General features: G+C 41.4%; 1 protein-coding gene across 1 annotated transcript in view; it reads left to right on the forward strand.

Annotated features, from left to right (window-relative positions):
- Positions 1-18,960, forward strand: part of TRMT5 (tRNA methyltransferase 5) — a 28,752-nt gene extending 9,792 nt beyond the window's left edge. The window contains exons 3-6 of the mRNA XM_078660338.1: positions 5,882-6,525; positions 14,863-14,987; positions 16,926-17,580; positions 18,566-18,960. Of these exons, the coding sequence (XP_078516464.1) occupies positions 5,882-6,525; positions 14,863-14,987; positions 16,926-17,580; positions 18,566-18,636 (1,495 nt within the window). The 3' untranslated portion in view covers positions 18,637-18,960. The remainder of the gene's footprint in view (positions 1-5,881; positions 6,526-14,862; positions 14,988-16,925; positions 17,581-18,565) is intronic.
- Positions 18,961-21,402: the final 2,442 nt, after the last annotated feature.

The raw sequence follows: 21,402 nt of genomic DNA on the forward strand, positions 1-21,402 counted from the left end.
AATTATTTTACCAGACAATGAAGGTTCGGTACCCTTGGAGGTCACCCTCTGGGAGGCCTATAAGGCAGTCCTCAGAGGTAGACTGCAGGATATAACAGCGCGGAAACGTAGGGAGGAAACGCTACAAATAGAAACTTTAGAAGGCAAATTGTTAGAGTTTAAAAGCAAAATAACCCTGAACAATGAGGCAGTGATGCTCAGACAGTTAGAGGTCACACATAGGGAACTTCGAGCTTTAGTAAACAGAGAAGTCCAAACTCCAATCCAGGCCACGTAGCACAGACTATACGAGTCTGGGGACAGAGCGGGGAAACTCTTAGCCTGGTTTAGCCGGAAGGAAAGGTAAGCAAACTGGGTAAATCAGATAGAGGAAGTAGGAGCGCGGCACCTGCAATAGCAGCAGCATTTACGCGTTACTATACTAATCTCTATGAGGCTCAACCGATGGTGGCAGAGAGTGATATAGATGACTATCTTGAGCAATAGACATGCCCACCGTACAGAGCTAGGATGTGGAGGCCTTGGAGGCAGAACGTACCTTAGAAGAGGTTCAGTCCACCATAGCTAACCAAAAATCAGGGAAGACCCCAGGCCCCAACAGGCAAACATGGGAATTCCTTAAACAAAATAGCAACATACTTGCTCCCTGCCTACTAAATGTGTTTTTAGCAGCAAAAGACGAGGGGACCCTGCCCCCTGGCGTATGTCATGCCACAGTCGTGGTCATACCAAAACTGGGCAAGCCCCCAGAACACTGTGGCTCCTACCGCCCTATATCGCTCCTAAACGTAGAAACTAAAGGCACTAGCCTCCATACTAGCCACGCGGTTACTAACGGTCATCACATCTCTGGTGCATAGAGATCAGTCGGGCTTTATGCCCAAGCGGACCACACTTTTCAACCTTCGTAGACTGGCAAACTGGCTAGATATGGCAAAAAAGAGAGAGAGGTCTCCCAAATACTCCTGTCACTCTCTGCCGAAAAGGCATTTGACATGGTTCACTGGCCTTTTATGAGACTGGTGCTTGCGAAGTTGGGCTTCGGTCACAACTTCCAGACATGCATTGATATATTGTATACGAACCCCAGAGCTAGAGTCGGGGTTAATGCAGTTAAATCAGTAGAGTTTCCCATCTGGCGGGGGACCAGGCCAGGCTGTCCGCGGTCCCACTTGCTTTTTTCACTCGTGTTGGAACCACTAGCATGCTTAACCAGAACACACCCATATTTAAAAGGGTTCCAGGATTGTGAGGGGAAGCTGATGGATGAACGAATCTCACTTTATGCAGATGACATCCTGCTCTATATACCCAGCCCTGACACATTATTTCCAATCATGTTTAACATAGTGGAAGAATACGGTAAGGAGGCAGGATACAAAATTAATTGGAGTAAGTCAAATATATACCCCATTGGTGACCACTTTGACAAGCATTCTGTGCCGTCACGTCTTCCTGTCGCTGAAAGGGGCTTCAAATATCTGTGACTCTTAGTCTCTACAAACGTGACAGATTGCCTCACACATAACATTCAGCATGTCCATGTATACATGCCGATTCGGGTGTGAAAATACATTATGCACTTTGTTAGTGAGAAGCAATAATATAAACTCATAAAAATCTTTCGCGGTGTCAAATCTTACTTCCTCCAGTGAGGCCGTACCCCTGCATAGGCGTTCTCTAAAATGTTTTCTTCCTAAAAATGTTTAAACTGGCATGGGTTTCCCGAATCTTAGCGGTTATACGAAGTAGAGAGATTTCTTGTTAAATAGCCAGTGCAAAAGAATCAAGTGACACGTTTTCAAAAATCTACTACAGTCACCTTCATAAAATGGGATAGCAGCAACTCCTGCATCAGAGAAGTATAAAGGATGTTGCAGGGGAGATGGGCAGTTGCCAAGCCCAGAAGTTTAGCAGTATACATTTGGGAAGGTTCAAGATGGGATACCGATTTAGTGTGAGACACACTAATTTCAGCCTGATTTGAAAGAAATCCTGATCAGCGAGTGTAATTAATAACCGTACAGACATAGCCTTCTTCAGATGTAGTACATCTATCATCCATGTTTTTTTTTGAGTGAAGAAAGAGGCTATCCCATCATAGTATAATACTTGAAAGGTGAGCATGTTCGTACACTCTGCAGGGGTATTGGTCATTTTCTGAATGATTGAAAGCTGGGGGGGGGGAGTTAGTTCCCGCAAATATTATTATAAGCTGTTTGTAACTTAGTTTATATTTCTGAAGCAGCAATTAAGAAAGTTGATTATAGTGATTTAATTGCATGCCCAATCCCATTTACTAACTCTGCTAACTCAAAGACAGGATGAACCTTGGAGCTAGTTCACCTCTTGTCCTGGGGCAAGCTTATCAAGGGTACCTAATCCATTTGTCGTATGTTTTATAATTTGGAGTAAAGCTTGTAGTAGATAGTAGCACTCGGGTTTTTCTTAGCCTATAATTTATACTGCGCAGGCAACTATAAGCAGCTGTGGCAAATTTGAATAAATTCTGCTAAGGAGCTAGATTGTCTGACACTAACTGAGCTAAAGGAATCATCTGGGGCTGTATCGATCAGACTCTAACACATAAGGCTACAGACCATTTGTCTGGCCACCTTACTCAGTCATTCAATTTTTAAAAACTTCAAAATGCTGGACAACTAAAAGTGAAGTATGTAACTTTTGAACATTGTAAAGGTTATAGATTTGTTTTAGTTAGCAAAATGTTTTCATTATGTAATAAATACTTGTACCAAACCAAAGTCTCAGGATTACTTTTCAATTCCCATTAATAACAGTTTTTAAGTACATTTTTATGGCTCCGATCTTTGTTAACCTATTTCTGACTTTAGACAAGACTGGCCTGCTTATAAATTGTGCTTGCTTGGTTAAGTGGTGGGTGTAATGAAAATTCAAATTGTTAAGTGTTTGCGCTAGTCTTTTGCAAAAGTGACACAGACTCCTGTTAGCAGTGTTCCAAGATTTAGGAATCTGCTTGGTAAAACGTTTTAACTACATAAATCCAGACTGATTGCAAGATTAGTAAATTACTCAAATGTCGAAAAAAGGAAATTATATTTTTTTGTGACCGTGCAAAAGCTATGTCTATTCAACTGATTGATATAGCCTGCCTTTTAATGAATGAAGTTACTCAAAAAGCTTTCCTTATTTGTTCCTCTTCGGATAAGTTACGTTTATAATTATCCCTTACCTCGCACAGAGGTGCTTCAACATCCCTTTGAGCTTCTGTAATGGAGAGAAGCTGTGCTGCACATGTTGAATATTTTATGTTTTGTAAATATTTTAAGTACTGTTCAAATAATATTTTTCGTACACAGATAGTTCATACTATACCTGGGTGAGAATTTGGTTCTGCCACGTCTCAGCAACATCCTAGGTAGAATTTTAGTCTTGGTATTCTCGATGAAGTGTCATGGGTTGATAAATACATATTCTGCACCAAGCCACCATAGTTATGGTTACCTCACTCATTATATTGAAAGGATCTCAAAAAAATCTTGGGTATGACCTTGAGAATGCATGGATACGTTTATCCTAGATTGAAGATATAGCACACTCAAATATTTGATTACTGAGGAATTGCATTTGAGAGGGTTTTGCAAGTTGAAATTGGCAAGTATTATATGTTTCCAAATAAGGTCATAATCTGCTTCACAGGCAACACAAAATTTAAAATAGGAAAAGAAATGTACTGACACCTGGAGGATGATATTTTGCTGGCAGCGTTTTTAGGGGTAACACCAAGCTGAATAATGAGCGATTTCATCGCTATCAGGGATAGTGTTTGTTTAGGATAATAGCAGCACCTCTGCCTCTTTGTTGAGACAGATGGACTATTCAAAGACTTTTAAACACTGGCGAAAAGGCTTCTGAAAATGGCCTGTGCAGACTATTCAGTAAGCCAAAATTCTGGGATGCATAAAATATCAAGGTAGAACTTTTCAAGAAGCTTGTGTACTTCCCAAATATAGTTTACTGAGAAGCTGGCATATAAGTACCCAAGTTAGATAGTCTCAGAATCGTTCACAGAGGCAGCAACTTGGTGAAGTTCAGGAAAGGGAGGCATCTATCATGAAGGAAAAGAGTTTAGTTGTTTGAGTTCGTTGAGGGTGGCAGATGGTAGCTGAATGAGCTTAGAGGGGCAGAAGTCCTTCAAAGTGTTGCTGCTGTAGATGAGAGTTGCAGTGCTTGAACCTTATGAAGCATGCTGCATGGGAGGGTTTGGCACAGCAGATGGGCCCAAATAAACTTCCTTTTGGCAAGTCTGTCAAGCAAGGTTTTAAGATTGGATCTCAGTTATCCCTTCTTCCCTGAGGCAAGGCTGGATGTCCATTTGAGGTGGGTCATTTGTGTTGAGACAGCATTCTGGAAGTTCGTGTTATGGTATGGTCATTCTGTCTACATCTGCTGCTTTCTGTGCCATCTGAATGTATTCTAAAATGTGCCTAAACAGTTTGAGTTTTCATCTTCAGTGGCATTTACAAACTGTATGTTATAAGTAATAATGGATGGCATAGAATCTAAACAACATCAGCCTCACCGAACTGGACACCAACCCCATGCACACTGCAGGACTCCCACTCGGTCCTATCTTCACGGGCAGCTACAGAATCAAGTGCAGCTATGTCACCGCGCTCACATGGACCGACCACGCCATTGTCCACTTCGCCATCGCAGGACCCCCAAGCCACCCAGCACTTCGCACCACAGCAGGAACAAGATCTCAGAGAGCCAATGGACCGACGCCCTCGACACCCTCCGCCCTCTCACCACAACCAACCTAGAACAGGCAGTCAAGAACTTCTCTGCCTGGATCACAGACTGCGCTTCCAGAGTCACCCTCCGCAAACCCAAGAGGTCCGTCAAGCAAGCCATCTGGTACACTACGTAACTAAGAACAGAACCATGAAGCGCACCTGCAAACAACTTGAAAGGAAATGGCGCACCAGCATGGATCCCACAGACGGAACAACAGTCAAAACAGCAAGATTTTCAAGTGACTGCTGACAACAAATGCACTGTCACAGAAGCCCTGGTCACCAGCCAACTGGACTACGGCAACACACTCTACGTAGGAATCACCTCACACCTCCTCAAGAGACTCCTCCTCGACCTCCCCAACGGGACCTGCATCACCCACCCACCTCAAGAAGCTCCACTTGCGCCACATTCAGAAGAGATGCCAGTTCAAGATGCTGATCCACATCTTCAAAGCCTCCACAACCAGGGACCAGTATACACCAACCACTGACTGAACTTCCACCTTCCTCCAGAGCACCTGCGCTTCGCCTTCCCCTGCCTCACCACCTGTATATGCCTCCGCAACAGTGGGAGTGTCTCCGCCTATCTCGCTGCAAAGTTCTGGAATGACCTCCCACTCCACATAACATCCTCCCTGCTGGAATTCAGAAAAGGGCACAAGACCTTGCTGTTCAACTCAGCCCCCGGCAGCAGCTCCTCAAGTGCCTGGATACCCTCACTGGTGATAAACCGTTCTATACAAATATAGTTTGATTTGATTTGATTGTGCTTTACTATTTGTAAAATGTTAACATGCAGAGCATTATCAAGAATACAAATTGCAAGTTTTTTTTTTCTCAATTGGTTTTTATTAATTTTGAAAGTTCAGACAGAGGAGAGGTTTTTGTTAATAGTAATTTTTTATTTTAAATAATTTAAATTCCATGTATATGCAAAGTCTAGATATATTTGAATTAGAGATGCTTCCCAATTTTCACCTACATTAAATTCAATCTTTTTCATCAAAAGTAAACAGCAAGCATATGGAACTAAGCAAGGGTGTAGCAATAATGTGAAAGGAATTATTTCAACTACTGATTTAATATTGTGTTTTTTCCAGGATTCTGTGGAGAGCCTATGTCTGGTCTGTGAGTCTTCATCAAAAAAGCCACCATTGGGTAGGGGCAAAGACGACACCGTGCATTGGATATTTGAGACAAAACTATTCTGAATTGCTTCGATTTTGTGCGTTTCAAAGACAGTACTTCTGTGCCATTCCAGAAATGTTGGAGACTAAAGTTGATGTGGAGCTTTACTCTCCTAATCCTGCAGTTCGAGGAATGACTGTTCTTAACAGGTCTGCATTTAAAAGGACAATTACTGTTCCAGCTTTTACAGTTAAAAAGGACATCATTCATAGATTAATGAAATCTCTAAAAAACAAAGTACTACACCGTCCAGGCCTGAAAAGAGTGGTAGATTATCCCAAAGATGAGGATAAGAAATTAGTGCTGTTGGATCCTTGCAAAATATCCTGTCAGGAATCGTTAGAAAAAGACGAACTTCTTCTTTTAGAAGAATTGGATATTAACCCTCAAATTACAAAATATGATTTGGATCTGTCGTATGAAAATTTTAAGACTGAAGAAATTTTGCGAGCAGTTTTACCCGAAGGACAAGATGTAACCTCAGGATTTAGTCGAATTGGGCATATTGCTCATATGAATCTTCGGGAACATCAGCTACCTTATAAGAACTTAATTGGTTTGTATAAGTAATTTTTTTTTTTTTTATCTTTCAGTAAAATTATACATATGTCAAAAAATGCACGGGAATGTCTTACTGGGTTTTATAGCCTACGATACCACACTGTTACCCTAACACTTTCATATTTTCTCCTTTTAAATATGACGAATAAAAAGAAACTGTTACAATAGTCATGCAAACTCACATTGAGGAAACTGCACTTTGTTTCAAGGCAGACAAATGGTTTTGTTTCAATGCAGACAAATGGTCCTGTAATGCCGTTCATGGTTGTTTCTCTCCGAGGACCTTGTTCCTCTTTGTAAATACACTGCACACTTACCTCTGCTGCCGAGCACTTGTCTATGACCAGTTTAATTTCTGTTTGAGGAATCTTAGAGCATTTACTTGGCTTTGTTTGACATTTTTAAAATCTATTTTCATTCAAAGATGTTTGTTTTGTACTTTTTATTTCTTATTTTTTTAAAGGAATTTTGTTTTAATAAATGTTATAATTTACGTAGCGGCGAAACATGTTCTATATGTTTTAAGAAAAACCCACTTTCATTTTCCCTGTTGAATATATATATATACCTACCTGCACATTTCCCAGTTAACCTCCCAAGAACTGCTAACATAACTACAAAGTCTAAACTTTGTTATTCATTTAAAGTAGGTTTTGAAGCCTTCCAATGTTCTTACAATTTATGCGGTTCGACATTACTTCCTGAATGTTAAAGTCCCTGTGTTCTACATGGCTTCATTGTGCTTAGCTGGCTTCCCTAATCACTCCCGAAATACACTATTTGACAGTATATCATTTGTCCATTGAATACTTACAATTGTTCTAATTATGATCTTGCATCTGAAGTATTCACAGTCCTGCACTACCTAGTTATGTATGCCCCTTAAACCACAAGGCTATCTTGCCCTCTTTGTGTTTCATGGCTATACATATCTCACATTATTGTTTGTCATGCTATGATTCCATTTCTTGTACATAACGTTGTTGGTCTACTTTCAGTGTCCAAATACCCTTCTAATGTCCTTATGACGTCAGGTTCTGGTTTGCAGCTTTCTTTGGTACCAGTCTGTGTTTCTTCTAATCCCAGAATGGCAGATTTAATTTAACAAGTTTCCACTGGTACTTTTTAAAATGTGTGTCTAAAACCTTGTTGGGAGTGCCTTAGAGCAACCCCACAGCATTTGCATGGAAGATCTGTAATTCCCATAGTTTCTTCAGTGTTTGCGGAATAGTGATATGTGTATTGCAGGACATAACATGACACTAACTTTGTATTAATGGTCCCGGTGCTTTCATTTTATAATCTTCGAATTTGAGCTTCACTTATTTTCCCCAATTTCACTAGGTATAGCTTCATTGGGCTTCCCTCCACAAATCATAAGATAGCAAGTGTCCAGGAGATGCTACTTTTCAGTCCCCCATCGTTTCTCTTTCTGGTGCTACTGCTACAGATATTTAAAAAAGTCTATGTGGAATATTCTATTCTCTTTTCATATCACCAGATGGTTATCTGAATGTCCTTTCAAACTATATTTTATCCGGTATAAACCTTTCTAATCTCAGACCTCCCAGTAAAGAAGCCTGCCATCAGGCAAACGTTGGTGTTCATCCAAATGGTGGCATTATGGGATACAGTCTACCTAATTTCGCTAGTGTGATCTAGGATAGGATTGTGGTGAATAGTTTCAAGAGGACATTTTCAAACTTCACCCACTTTGGTGTCTCCTCCCCACCAAATTGTACACTGGCAGGTTGCAGTAATCTATTTGGCAGACATGTCACATTTTAGGCTGGACACTCATTCCTCTCCGAGTGTTATCTGCGTATAACAAATACAGTTTTATTTTAGCTCTGTAAGTTTGCTATATAAATTTAGAAAGGCATTTCTACTACATTTTGTAAGTAGTCCTTGCTTAATTGGAAAGACAGACCGCTAAACCGAGTTCTTCTGGAATGGTTGCCTTCTTGTCTCTACACAAGTGATAAGGTGACTTTTAAAAGACCATCTTAAATTGCACTCCTAATCTTTCATTGTTTTCCTCAACGTAGTTTCAGTTCTAGTTTAAAGGCGATCACCAAATACGTCAGAGTTTCTGTTTGTCTTATTGCCAGTTCTTCTTGTTTTCTCAATTCCAATTTCTTCTTGCAAAGGCATAATTTCGGTTTGTCACTGTTAATCTAATACTCAACAAGAATTCAAATGTGTTGGTAAGTTTGGAGGGATGTATATATGGGTTACACATTTTAAACACGATATCTGTATATAGAGTAACAATGTATTGTATTTAAATATGAATCAGTATCTAACTGATGTCTGAGTCTTTAATTGGATATGCCAATAGTTTCAGTTGTATTACAAAAAGAAGCCGGGACAGCCCATCGTGGTACCCCTCCGAGGCTGAAGAAATCTTTAGCTGGTCATACATCTTTCATACTCCCTTATTTTAATTTTAAGAATTTATAAAGCGCGACTGTCACCATTGCAGGCATCCTGGCGCTAGCGAAATCCAAACCAAGAAAGAAAAGAGACAGCAGAGTGTACCTGACCAGCAAGGCTAGCCAGGGAAAAGCCAAGTTTTTACCTTTTTCCTAAACTGCAGAAGATCAATAGTGGCCCTAATCTCGATGGGGAGAGAGTTCCAGAGTCTGGATGCAGTCACCTGCAAGGATCTGCCACCAGCTCTGACCTTCCTAAATCTGGGAACAGCTACCAGTTTAGCATCCGAAGAACGCAGGTGTCTGGTAGGAGTATACCAGACGAACTTGGACCTAAGGGGAGCTGGGCCGCAACCGTGAAGAGCCCTAAACACAATGCAAAGGGCTTTGAATTGGATCCTCTGTCTAAGAGGGAGCCAATGTAGTTTTGCAAGGGCAGATGGACCATGAGATCTCCTAGGCAGTCCCAACGCCAATCTCGCCGCCGCAGATTGAACCCTTTGAAGTCTGTCCAGTAGGTACTCAGGGGACCCGAGCAGGAGGGCATTACAATAGTCCAACCTGCTCAGGATGGTACATCTAACCACCTGGGCACGAGCGTGGGATGGTAACAGGGGGAGAACCTTCCTGAGTGAGCGAAGAATGGCAAAGCAGCAGGCTGATGTTTTCTGAACATGGGTATTCATGCTGAGCCCGTGATTCAGCGTGACTCCCAGGTTACGGACAGAGTCCGACGGCTGGACAGTAGAGCCGGACTCCGGGGGCCAGAAATTGTTGGGAAACGGACGAGGGATCCTTGTTCCAGCGCTAAAAAGCACTTCAGTTTTCCCGGCATTAAACTGAAGCGAATTCGCTTTTAACCAGCTGGCCGTGTTCCTGAGGCAGTTGTGTAAGACCTCCACAGAGATGGACTCCTCTCCTTCCAAGGAGAGGATCATCTGCACATCATCGGCATAATTAACAATTCGAGTCCCAAAACCTTTAATAAGCTAAATTAGTGGCCTAAGGTAAATGTTAAAAAGGATAGGGCTGATGGCAGAGCCCTGAGGCACACCATGCAGGACCGGGGAGAAAGGTGATTGAAAAGGAGGCATTGAAACCATGTAAAACCAAATTCCTTAAAGGCCCTGGCCGTGAATGGGCACTTTACATGATTACGTGATCAAATATCTTTTCTGCATCTAATGATACAAGGGCTGACAATTTGCCTAGTTTGGAGCTGTTATGTATGTCACTAAAACATAAGGTGTTGTATTGATCATGAGAAGTTTGTAAGTGCACGGTATTAAGGCAGTGAACATAGGGCAATTGTGAATACCTAGCCATAGTTTTATATTTGCAGGGCATCCAGGTAAAGAAAAGTGGTGAAATCACACAAACCAAATCTGAGCACCCTGTGTCTCTATAGTTTTAAGCAAGCATTAAAAATGCAATAAGTCTCGCCTTTAATTAAGTTAAAGCCATTTGCTTTGCGATACAATACCATTAGCAAATTAAATGGCTTTCACTTAATAAAAGGTGAGACCTATTGCATTTTCAATACTTGTTTGAGCAGTCTGCGGGGCGATTTTGCGGCTGAAGCAGGGGCTACACCACATGTGCACACCTGCTGACACTAGTGTGTGACCGTCACCCGTTAGTCAGACTTTACTCAGTAACACTACGGAACTTCACTCAAGCAAACACTACCGAACTTCACTCAAGCACCCTTCACTGTGAGAGGAGTAAATTCTATAATCTCATAATAAAACGGGATTACCTAAAGCTGGGCAAGCAGCAGAAACTAGGGGAGAACTGACTAATTAGAACCGCACAACGAAAGTAGAAATAATCTTTAAATAAATAGTGAAAGGAAGGCTTGATGCCTTTCTACAAAAAAGTGCCCTGCCTTCTCTATAAAAAAGCAACTTTTTCTAAATGTATTATTTAACAATAGGCCCTCACCATGGTGACCATTCAAAAAAACATTTTCATCTATTCAGATTTGTATCTCTCGGACAATGCAGCACTTTATTTCAATACACCCTGGTTGTATTTAGTTTAGGAGGAAGTTTAATTCTATAGCCGTGTCATAAATAGCTGAGCTGGCCCCAGCAGAGCCGACAAACAAAACAGCAGCTCAGGAACAGAGAGTAGGATTCGCCTCTTTTCGAGCTGTGTTGTCCAAGAATCGAGAAACTATACATTTAAATTAATGCACTTTGACTGTGCAGGCGCATAAAAACAAGCGCTCAGCTCTTCTCTGAGCCCGCGCAGCTGTTCATGATATGCTTCCTGGTTATGAAGCGTTGCGTGAGGATGAAGTATGGGGATTCTAGGAAAGGGGTTCTAGGAAATTTGATGTGCAATGCACCATCACTACAGCAAGCAGTATTTGCAGGAGCACGCTTTCAGGTACACGTCCCCGAGAACAGGCGCCCAGAGCACCCTGTTTTCCATAACACTCACTAACATATTGTATTGTCAGCTTTCTGTTTGTTTATGTACCAGAAACAGGAGGCTGTGTGCTCGATGCCCAGAAACGATCTTGACAGCAAAGCAAATATGTAGTTATTGGGGAGGGGGTGGGGAACACAATATGTTTTGCAGTGTGTTCTTCTACGGAGCACGGTACTGCACAGGGGCAAGGGTGTGTGTGAAATTAGTAAAAAAAATTATGAGAGCATGAAATTGACTCATTTGGAACCTAGGCTGTCGTCCAGTAAGACACTCCCCCATTCTGCAGGTTATTCGTCTTTGTTGATTTTAAAATGAAAGCACATTTACAATCTGCAAATTGCGTTATGGCCAAAAAACTAAAAGAAAAAAAAATTGAGCAGATGAATTAAATGCCAGTCAACGAAAACGATCCGAGCATGAATCAGTATTTGTTCTAGGTTGGGGAAACCTACTGCAGGTTTATTGTGCAAGATGTGATGTGTCTAACGGAGGCAGGGGTGCATGCATAAATTTAGGGGTATCTTGTTGTCCTGAGCCCAGCACGGAGTATGCCTGTCGCCTCATGAGTGGTCTATGCCAGGGGCTGTCAAGGTGATGAATACAAAGAAAAAAGTGCATAGGGAATAATGATGGGGAGAGTGTCACGCCGCCAGTAAAAGATCAAATCCCGGTGGGTGTGGCCAAAAGGAGATCAGGAGGGACTAAGAAGCCTCCTTTACAATCAAAAGCCAGCGTTTTGCATGGAAGCTGACACTAGCCAAATAAAAGGATGGGCGGGGCATCAACTCTGCCTCCGAGAGCTTCGGAATCTGTATTGATTTCAAGAAGCTCTTGGATGCCGAGAGCAGTGCATGCGCACTGCTATCTCCAGCAGAGACCTAAAAATGTAAGGGGTTGGTCAGTTTTCAAGGTTTCTGGCCCACCTCAGACCTATTGCAACACTCTTGCATGGTAAATATCTGCAATCCTCATCCTGAAAATTTAACTTTGGCACAGTTTTTGGCCCTGCTATGTGATATGCCAACCCACATATGTTGATGAGTATTAATTTAATAAGGAGATATGTGGCAATGCAGACGGTAGGACATTTGTTATAATTGTTTAATGTTATCAAAATGTTCAGATTCCTGTTGTGTCTATATCAAACAAAACACTTATTACAAAAACTGCTCAAAAGTCTGACAGAATTATGGGTCTTCCCATGTTGGTTGTACAAATGACCTTTATCCCTAAACACACATTCTTGGGTATAATTAAAACAAGCATTTTCAATGCAATAGGTCTTGCTTTTACGAGTGTTTAAGCAATTGGCATTGTAAATGACAATGCCTTTTATTTATATGTTTTAAATCCAACACATATATAAAAGGCATTGTTATTTTTAATGCCAATGGCTCAAACTCTCGCAAATGCGAGAGCACTTTAATGTTGGCTGCGCCCCTTCCTTTAGTCGCTGCTCACCGTATTCAGATTACAGTGAGCAGCGTCTAAAAAAAAAGTGCACTGATAATATTAAAGTGAAATCGCATATAGTGCGCTTTCACACAAAAAAGCAAAAACAAAATAATTAATTTAGAAACGTTCTGCAGTGCAGCCGCTGAAGTGAAAGCGGCCCTCACTATTAAGTAATGAAATAAATAAGCGCAGCCACTAATTTGAAAGCGGCCACTTGTAAAATAAATAAATAAGATTGGACACTAAACTGAAAGCGGACCGCGCCATAAATAAACTCATTGAACAAACTGGGCCTCTATAGTTAAAGTGGACCACTAAATGCAGTAGTCAAAGCGTGCAGTGTGCTGCGATGTCCGGCATGCTCTGATGTCATGGGTGGAATAGGGGAAGAGCATTAAAGAAAATAGTGCTCACCAACTTGTATAGTAAACCATGTAACAACACCAGTAAAAGGTCCAGTCGTTATGGGAAGTAACAAATGCAGACAAGACGGTACCAAGGATAGACTAACAAGCCTACTAACGACTTGGAAGCCAGCGTTTACGAAGGACAATGACACAAGCCAATTAAATATATGGGCAGAGAGTGGGCGGGACTTCAAAGCTATACTCCACTGCTGCATGCCTTGCAGCAGCGCATGTGCTGCATAGGCTCGACCTAAAAATTAATAGCTGTCCATGATAACTAGTTTCTATTCATTGTATTTTTCATTGTCTTGTGTTGATCATTGTCTTGTGAAGATCAGTACCCATTGAAAACTAATTGTACTCCACTGTTGAATTGTTGGCTCTTGGTCGTTTTGTACAAAGAAATGTTCTATATTACTGTGAGAGGCCGAGTCCAGAGAACGCAGAAACATATTTTTTGTAGCTCCGCTTGTTAAATAAAGCTACTCTCAGCCTACTCAAAGTCTGAAACATGTTTATTGACAAAACGCAAAGGAATTAGTAACCTCAAAATAAACCTTTGCGACTTTGCCCTCCAAAAGCGTATGGAGTATATAACACTAACACCTCTAGGAATTTTATCACATTTATACCTTCCTTCACATAAGAAAACAAATGAGTTACAGTACTAATAGTGAAACCACTGAAGGCAGTAGCTAAGATAGATTGCCTTGGTTCTAATGAAAAAAACAGATGGAAAGACCTTGAAGGAGAGATGCGGGGCAGAAACGTATCTGCAGAACTTAGTGTAATCTAATTTTCTTGCTGAAATGTGCTAAGGTGAAAACGAGGCTTAGGCTTTTGCAAACGAAAAGGCCTGCAAATCTTGGTATAACACAGGAGTGCATTAAAAATGTGGGCTCAAAACATATTGCTCATGCTAAAGCGCTATTCTAATAGATCTATCTCTATTCGTAGTTCACAAGCCTTTTGTACAAGTGCACGTACAAATCAGGACCGTGATTTCTCTTTCCCCTCCAGTACATTCACCATTTTGTGAATGTAATTATTATTATTGTATGGTAAGACTTTGACTAGTGTTTTCAGTGGAGCCCTTACGGAATACAAACATTTATCTAGTTTTCATAAAAATCTAGCTTTCAAGCCTCATCCAGGATTTCACATTTATATTCTCTCACAAATTGCAAGAAGGTAAAAACTGAAAAATATGAAATAGTGAACATCACTTACAAAAATTGCAAACGTACATGTTAAAAACATAATCTCTGCAAGTAGCTCACCCGTTACCCTGAGAGAAGCATGCCTTATTAGATATACTTGGAGAAGTGAACTGGTATTAGTCTGTTAACATGGTAATCAGTAGGAAGTCTCTACGTTTGGGACGCCGTCCTGCAGTACTGATCTGTCCCTTTCAATATGCTGTTGAAAAGGGTTGTCTATAATAGACAGCCAAGAGCTCTGCCTTGATTGGCCAACTCAGGCTACTACACCCTTAACATACATACATACATACATACATATATATATATAATGTGAAAAAATGTAGTAAAATATTTGACTAAAAGTAGCCCTTTTTTCTTTAAATGTTTATTTCAGGTGAAGTCATAATGGATAAGAACCCAGGAATCACCTCAGTAGTAAATAAGACCAACACGATAGATACCACGTACCGAAATTTTCAAATGGAAATTCTGGCTGGGGATAATAACATGATAACAAAGGTGTGTATGGTTTCTGACTGAGTGGGGTGGGGGGGGGAAATGTGGATGAATATTCTGGATGCAGTAACCACAAACGTCTTTATAGTTCCCCTGTTGTATCTCGTTCACACTTTATGTACATATGCTCGAAACTGTTAGTCAGTTTTGTTTGTTTTCTATTTTTCGGTTTTGGATGTTTTATTGTGTACATGAGATTTCTTACGGTTTATTTTTTGCCCAGAATTGTGATGCTTTCTTGGAAAGGGGAAATACATTGCTTATAATGTATGCTTTGTTTGTTGCTATTAACCCATTCTTGTTCCTGAAGGATCCATACAATGTGAATCCCCTTCTCTGGAAATACAGTAAGTTGACGATCTGAGGGTTTATCTAGGAACACTTCTTTGTGTCCTTCTCTCAGCCTGTGGACATTTACCAAACATACATACAGAGGTTTCATTGTCACATCTATCATTATTGGTGTCCGCATCTAAACCTTTCAGGTTCATTGGTTACCTAGCAGGCAATGCTGAGTGAAGTTTGACTTCTCTATGTAGCTATCATTAATGCTACTTTTTGTTCAGGGCCATTGTGAGTCAGGCTGCATGTTACTCTTCCCTTCAGGTGTACATGGCCAACCAACAAACGTTCATGATGGCCTGATATTCCAAACACCATCGGTTATAACAGGACACGTCTAGCTTGTATGGTGTTGGCAGAGGACAGCTTGTTGATCCCATTAGTCTCAAAGCTTTCTTCAGACATGTAGTGTAAATGTCTAGCTAAGAGCAAAACCATATTCAGTTATCTGTAGATAGGCATACTAGTAAGAGACACCGTTGTATCAATGAATGCTAGGTTTAGTCATTGCATAATGTTTAATATAGGTCAAGTCTTAAATATCTAACGGGAGTCCAGGAACTTTCTTGCATTACTTCTTGGTACATTAATGCAGAGAGCCTCCCTTTTTTCCAACACTCCAGAAAACCTGGTTTGTAGCTCTTTATTTTTAACTTGTGTGATGCTTGCATCAATGCAAACATATTCTATTATCTACTTACAGATTTAGGGCAGCCTCCTTCAGCCATTTGCTATTTTTGCCTTGGAATATTCAGCTTGACTTGCAACATTGAGACTCGCATCCTGAATTTGCCCAGAGGAGTGTTTGTGTTGTCACCATTTCTTTCTATTGGCTGTATGTCCTTATGTATGCACTTGAATGGATGAGGGACTGTTTTAAAGACAGTGAGCATCCAGGTAGGACTGAGGCACAAAGGCTGACAAAATTTCTGAACTATGGATGCTACAGAAAAAACAGTCCTTTTTACTTCCTGTAACATCCATTTTCGGATTCCTTTGTCTGCACTTTCTCACCGGTTCACAAACCTGCATTGGCAATGCCAACTGTGCGCAGTACAATAGTCAAGACTCTAAGCTTTGCCAGTACTTGTTTTGTTTTTCGGTCCAAAGTTATTAGGGACCAGATTTGTTACACATAGGTCTTGAGTGCCAAATTAATATCTTGTTGTGCAGGGGAGCTGTTTCTGATCCACTGGGGACTTAGTTACTGCATCCCTGAGTCTTTGCATCTTTAGCAAGTGGAGAGCAACAGTGATTATGAATGAAAGGATTTGTAGATTTGCTTTTTGTATTCCCTTCACAAAAGAATGTCCTGTTGTTTAGAGGGGACATTTTGAGTGAGTCACCTTAATGCATCCTGTCATCTGCATGTACAGTCTAACATGACGAGAGCACAGTATCACCCAGCCCACCCTCGGGGCACTCTCGCTCTGCTGACATCTTAAAGATCAGGTACACTCACCATAATACGGAGTCCTATTGGCTAGTCGAAAATACATGCAGAGGTTTTGTAAAGTGTCTTCATCTAAAGTAATCTTCTGTAAAATGTATTGTAAATAAATGCTCTGATTGGCTACTATGTGATTTTTAATTTTTTAGGTTAGAGAAAACAACATTAGCTATGAATTTGATTTTTCCAAAGTCTACTGGAATCCACGGCTGAGCACCGAACACGAACGGATCATTGGGCTGCTGAAGTCTGGTGACATACTCTTTGATGTGTTTGCTGGGGTTGGTCCTTTCGCCATCCCTGCTGCCAAGAAAAACTGCACAGTATTTGCCAATGATCTTAATCCAGAATCCCACAAATGGCTGTTGCATAATTGCAAATTGAACAAAGTGGATAAAAAAGTTCAGACATTCAACATGGATGGTCGTGATTTTATCACTGGGACAGTGAAAGAACAATTAGCTCTACATTTGATGCTGCCAGCAGAGGAAAAAAAAACCTCTGTGCATATTGTGATGAATTTGCCAGGATTGGCTGTTGAGTTCTTGGATGCTTTTCAGGGTCTCTTAGATGAACAACCAAGCAAAAACATCATCCTTCCCACTGTGCACTGTTACAGCTTTTCAAAAGATGATAATCCTTCTAGCGACATAAGGCGGAGAGCTGAAGCTTTTCTGGGCGCCTCTATCGATGAATGTATTTCCACCCATCTTGTACGAAACGTTGCACCAAATAAGGAAATGATGTGCATTAGTTTTAGGATCCCTGCAAGGGTCGTCTACAAGAATTATTCTGCAACACCAGGTAAGTCTGTTCCCAAAAGCCTGTTGTAAAATGTTTCAATCTGTAGAGAAAAAAAGCATGCACATTTTAGTGATGTTCTCTGAAGGAGGTACAAAATATCGACGTACGTTTAAAAAACGTAGTCATGCTTGAATTAAATCCTTTTTAATGAGTTCGCAGATGGCTTCTGCCCTCATTCTGTTTCATTGCAGGTCAAATAGTGTGCATGCTCTATTTGTGCAGGTTTGTTCACATAAGGATAATTCAGCCTCCACAAGGGAATGTGTGGGTCAGTTTTGACTTGTTTGGGGTTTGATTAGCTGTCAGCTAGAGCCCACTAGCAACCTATTAGACATTCATAACTTAAATACATTGGCAGTGAAAATAGTGTTGTGGCTATGTGGCAGCAGTAGTAGGTGCACACTACTCTTTCCCCTCCAGATAATGCATTCACCGGGCTCCCAAAACACATCGTACCTATGGGGCAAGTAGTCCTCTATACACCCAATTTGCAGCTAGCCGGGAATGCCGGCATGAGTTTTGTGCGGGGTGGCTGGTATTTCCGGAGGATGAAATTTCAGAAAGGTTGTAAGTTTGTTTGGCCGATTCAGTGGAGACTGACCTCGAAAATCTGTGCTTCACCCATTCCACCTGGGTCAGAATAGCAGTCAGTTCCTCATTATGCAGGGAAGAGGGCGGGGATGTCAGAGGTCAAGAGTGGAAGGGTCATATTAGCCTACAATTGTCTGTTTATGAAATTAAAGTTATGCTGTGGAGGGCACACCCCCACTCTATCCATTTGCATAGCATAATTAAATGCTTTTTCTTTTTATAGCAGGTTTAATCTATTTTCCTTTTTTAAAACATGCCTTCCAAGTTTTCCTATTTAAGAAAATGTCATGTTGTCTTTGTTTCTGTTTTCGTTTGTTTTTACATAGTCAGTAAACATTACTACAAGGTTATTTTTTAAACTTCCGTTAACTTTTTATTTTTTAATTTTCTGCAGAAAGTACAGATGAGCCATCGCCTAAGCGTCTTCGAAGAGACGAAGACAGCAATGAAAATACATCTAACTGATTCAGTATATCATTTATACTTATAAGATTCTGAAAAAGTTGAATATATATATATGTAACACAAAGATGTTTTTTTCAAGATATGGGGTTTTGCTCTTCTCTAATGGACTACGAATGTGTGCTCCTATGCTCTACCTACAGGAATGAAACACGTTTGGAAAGGGTGGAGTGTAAGGACCTATCAAAATGTATAAAACAGTTTTAATTTCAAATTTGTTTTTGGAATGAATTTAATGATGCAAAAGGTTGTTAGTATCGTTCTTGTTGATGACATAAGAGCTTTCCTCTGATTAAATGCATTCATTTAAACTATGCCGTTTTCACATAACCAAGTATCTTTTTTTTTTTTGCACTGCAACATCTACTGACAGGCTAAGGGTGCCTACCCTGAATGCCATCTTTAGAGTAAACTCACCTGTACCGCACTTCCGATAACATTTTTACCTCTACATTCTGTTAGTGGCTTTAAAAGGTAATACAATTGCCAATATGTTTTTGTTGTGATTAGTTGTGGCTAACAGGAACTTTAGGTTCAGAGCTAATGTGATCGATTAAATGAAAAAAAGAACAAATGATGGACAAAATGCTGACCAAATCAAACATTCACCCCAGTCACTGTTCTGGGTTTAATCCATCATTTATTTGCTCCCCACACCACCACAGTTTGGACCCAGCCATATGCAAATAATTATTGAGCTTTCTCCCCATGGGAACAGTCCAGCTCGGACTGCCAGGCTAGGTCCCAGGATGCTTATTTCCAGTCCAGTAAAGACCTGACCAGGCGCGTGGACTGTCCCTTGCTTCTGTATCTCAAGTTCGGTTGACCTTGATGCCGAACCCTCCACTTGTCCTGGCAACAACCTGAGTTTCCAGTACTGTCTGCATGCCAAGGCAAATCCAAGAGTTCTGCAAGAGCATGCTGTGACACTTCTGACGCACCTGCAGGCAGGTTTGCTCTACCTGCCAGTTGGACCCCCAGAACCCAAGTTGCTTCTGGTTCTCGTAGTGGCTCCGCTTCTGGTGCCACAATTCACACTGGTTCCTGAAATGTTAGCGTTGACTCTAAATCCATCGTTGCCGGCGGAGGAGGAGGAGGAGGTGCTCATTGTGCTCTCCAACACTGAGCCACAACAACCTCAACCAAGTTAGCACTTGGCTGCAATCAAACTTCAACCTTCACCACTTGACATCCCACCTCCACAAGGAAAATCACACACATTACAGGGTATATTTACAAGTGCGTGGCATTAAGCAAAAATGTCTGATTCCGCGCTTTGCCATTCTGAAAGCAGGGATGCGCTGTATTTACAATGGAAAGGCACATCCCTGCGTTTTTGCGGGTGCTAAAGCTGCCTAGTTCCAACGCAGGCATCCTTGCACCTTACTGCAAGGGTGCCTGTATTGAAGGGAATAATTGTTTATGTGCAGGAAGAGATACCTTCCTGCACATAAACAATAACTCATGGCGATTTGCAGTTTCTGTGTGTTCTGCACATTGCAGCACTCATAGAAACAGAACAAACAAGGAGAAATTAAACATTTCTCCTTGTTGCACTATGTTAAGATCAGGTTTTCCCTGGTCTTAATTTTGGCACTGCCATATATTTATGCCACCCTTGTAAATAGTGAGCAGCATTAAAATCAGTGGGTGTTGTGGGTAAACACCCACCGCAACGTCCATTGCCCACACTTTCACGGTAAGTGTAGCGTGAAAGGTGCCTTATTTACAAGGCAGCCTTGAGCCACGTTAAGTGGCTTGATGCCGCCTTGTAAATAAGGTGAAGGGATTATTGCCACAGGAATGTCGCAAAAAGTAAATATGCCCTTTAAATCCCTTGTTTATGACTTGTGATGTAATTGCTCAACCTTACTAAGAAGACAGATGGTATGATGACCTCGAAGACCCCAGTGACCTCGACACCTCTCCTAAATCTAGCCTTCTCACACCCTCAGATCCCACTACTGAAGAGAGTGTTTTTTTGGCTGCAGTCATAAAGAGGGTGGCTGAGGTTCTCAAGGTCCCCACCTTAGTGGGCACAACCAATGTCTTGACTGAAATTCTCTAGCCAGAGCAAACCACTACCCAGCCCTTATTACCTTTTAACAAGAGCCACACTGATACCCTCTGAGGGACCTGTATAAAACCTTTTTGTGACCTTCTGGTAAAACTCCAAATTGTTCAACGCCACCAACCTGCCCCTTGGAACGCTGCATTTTTGCCTTAGCTTTCCCCTCCCAAGCGCTTAATGGTGCAGGCAACAACTAGCCGAACTAGGTCTCTTCCGACTACTCACCCCATAGGGAGTCCAAAAGAATATACCCCCTTGGGAAGAGGGTATTTTCTTCACCAGTATGTCCATCAATGCCAGTTGCCTACTGGGCTGTTATTTCCACCCTGTTAAGGATTCAGTGGCTCCAGTCCTCCCAGGTGTCCAGGAAGACTTCCGACCGGTCCTCACCCAAGCTATATAGGACATACGTGACCATGCCGAAATCACAATTTGGTGTGACCTAAACACCATCTTTTCCATTGGGCGAGCTGCAGTCGACAGGTTTTTTTTAGGCGATGTTCAGTGATCCCTCATTGACATGCTCTTTGGCGGGGCTCCCCTTTTTGAGGACAAGGCAGATTTTGCTCTGGAGTGGTTTCAAAGAGAGCAGAGGCACAGTACTCTTCCTGAGTGTCTGCCCTTCCTCCCCAGCCACATCAACGCTATTGTTCCTTTTGTGTTTCCATGGGGGGCCACTACAAACTCAGCAAGATGCC

This window comes from Lissotriton helveticus, chromosome 9 (assembly GCF_964261635.1).
Source record: "Lissotriton helveticus chromosome 9, aLisHel1.1, whole genome shotgun sequence".
Classification (NCBI taxonomy): Eukaryota; Metazoa; Chordata; class Amphibia; order Caudata; family Salamandridae; genus Lissotriton; species Lissotriton helveticus.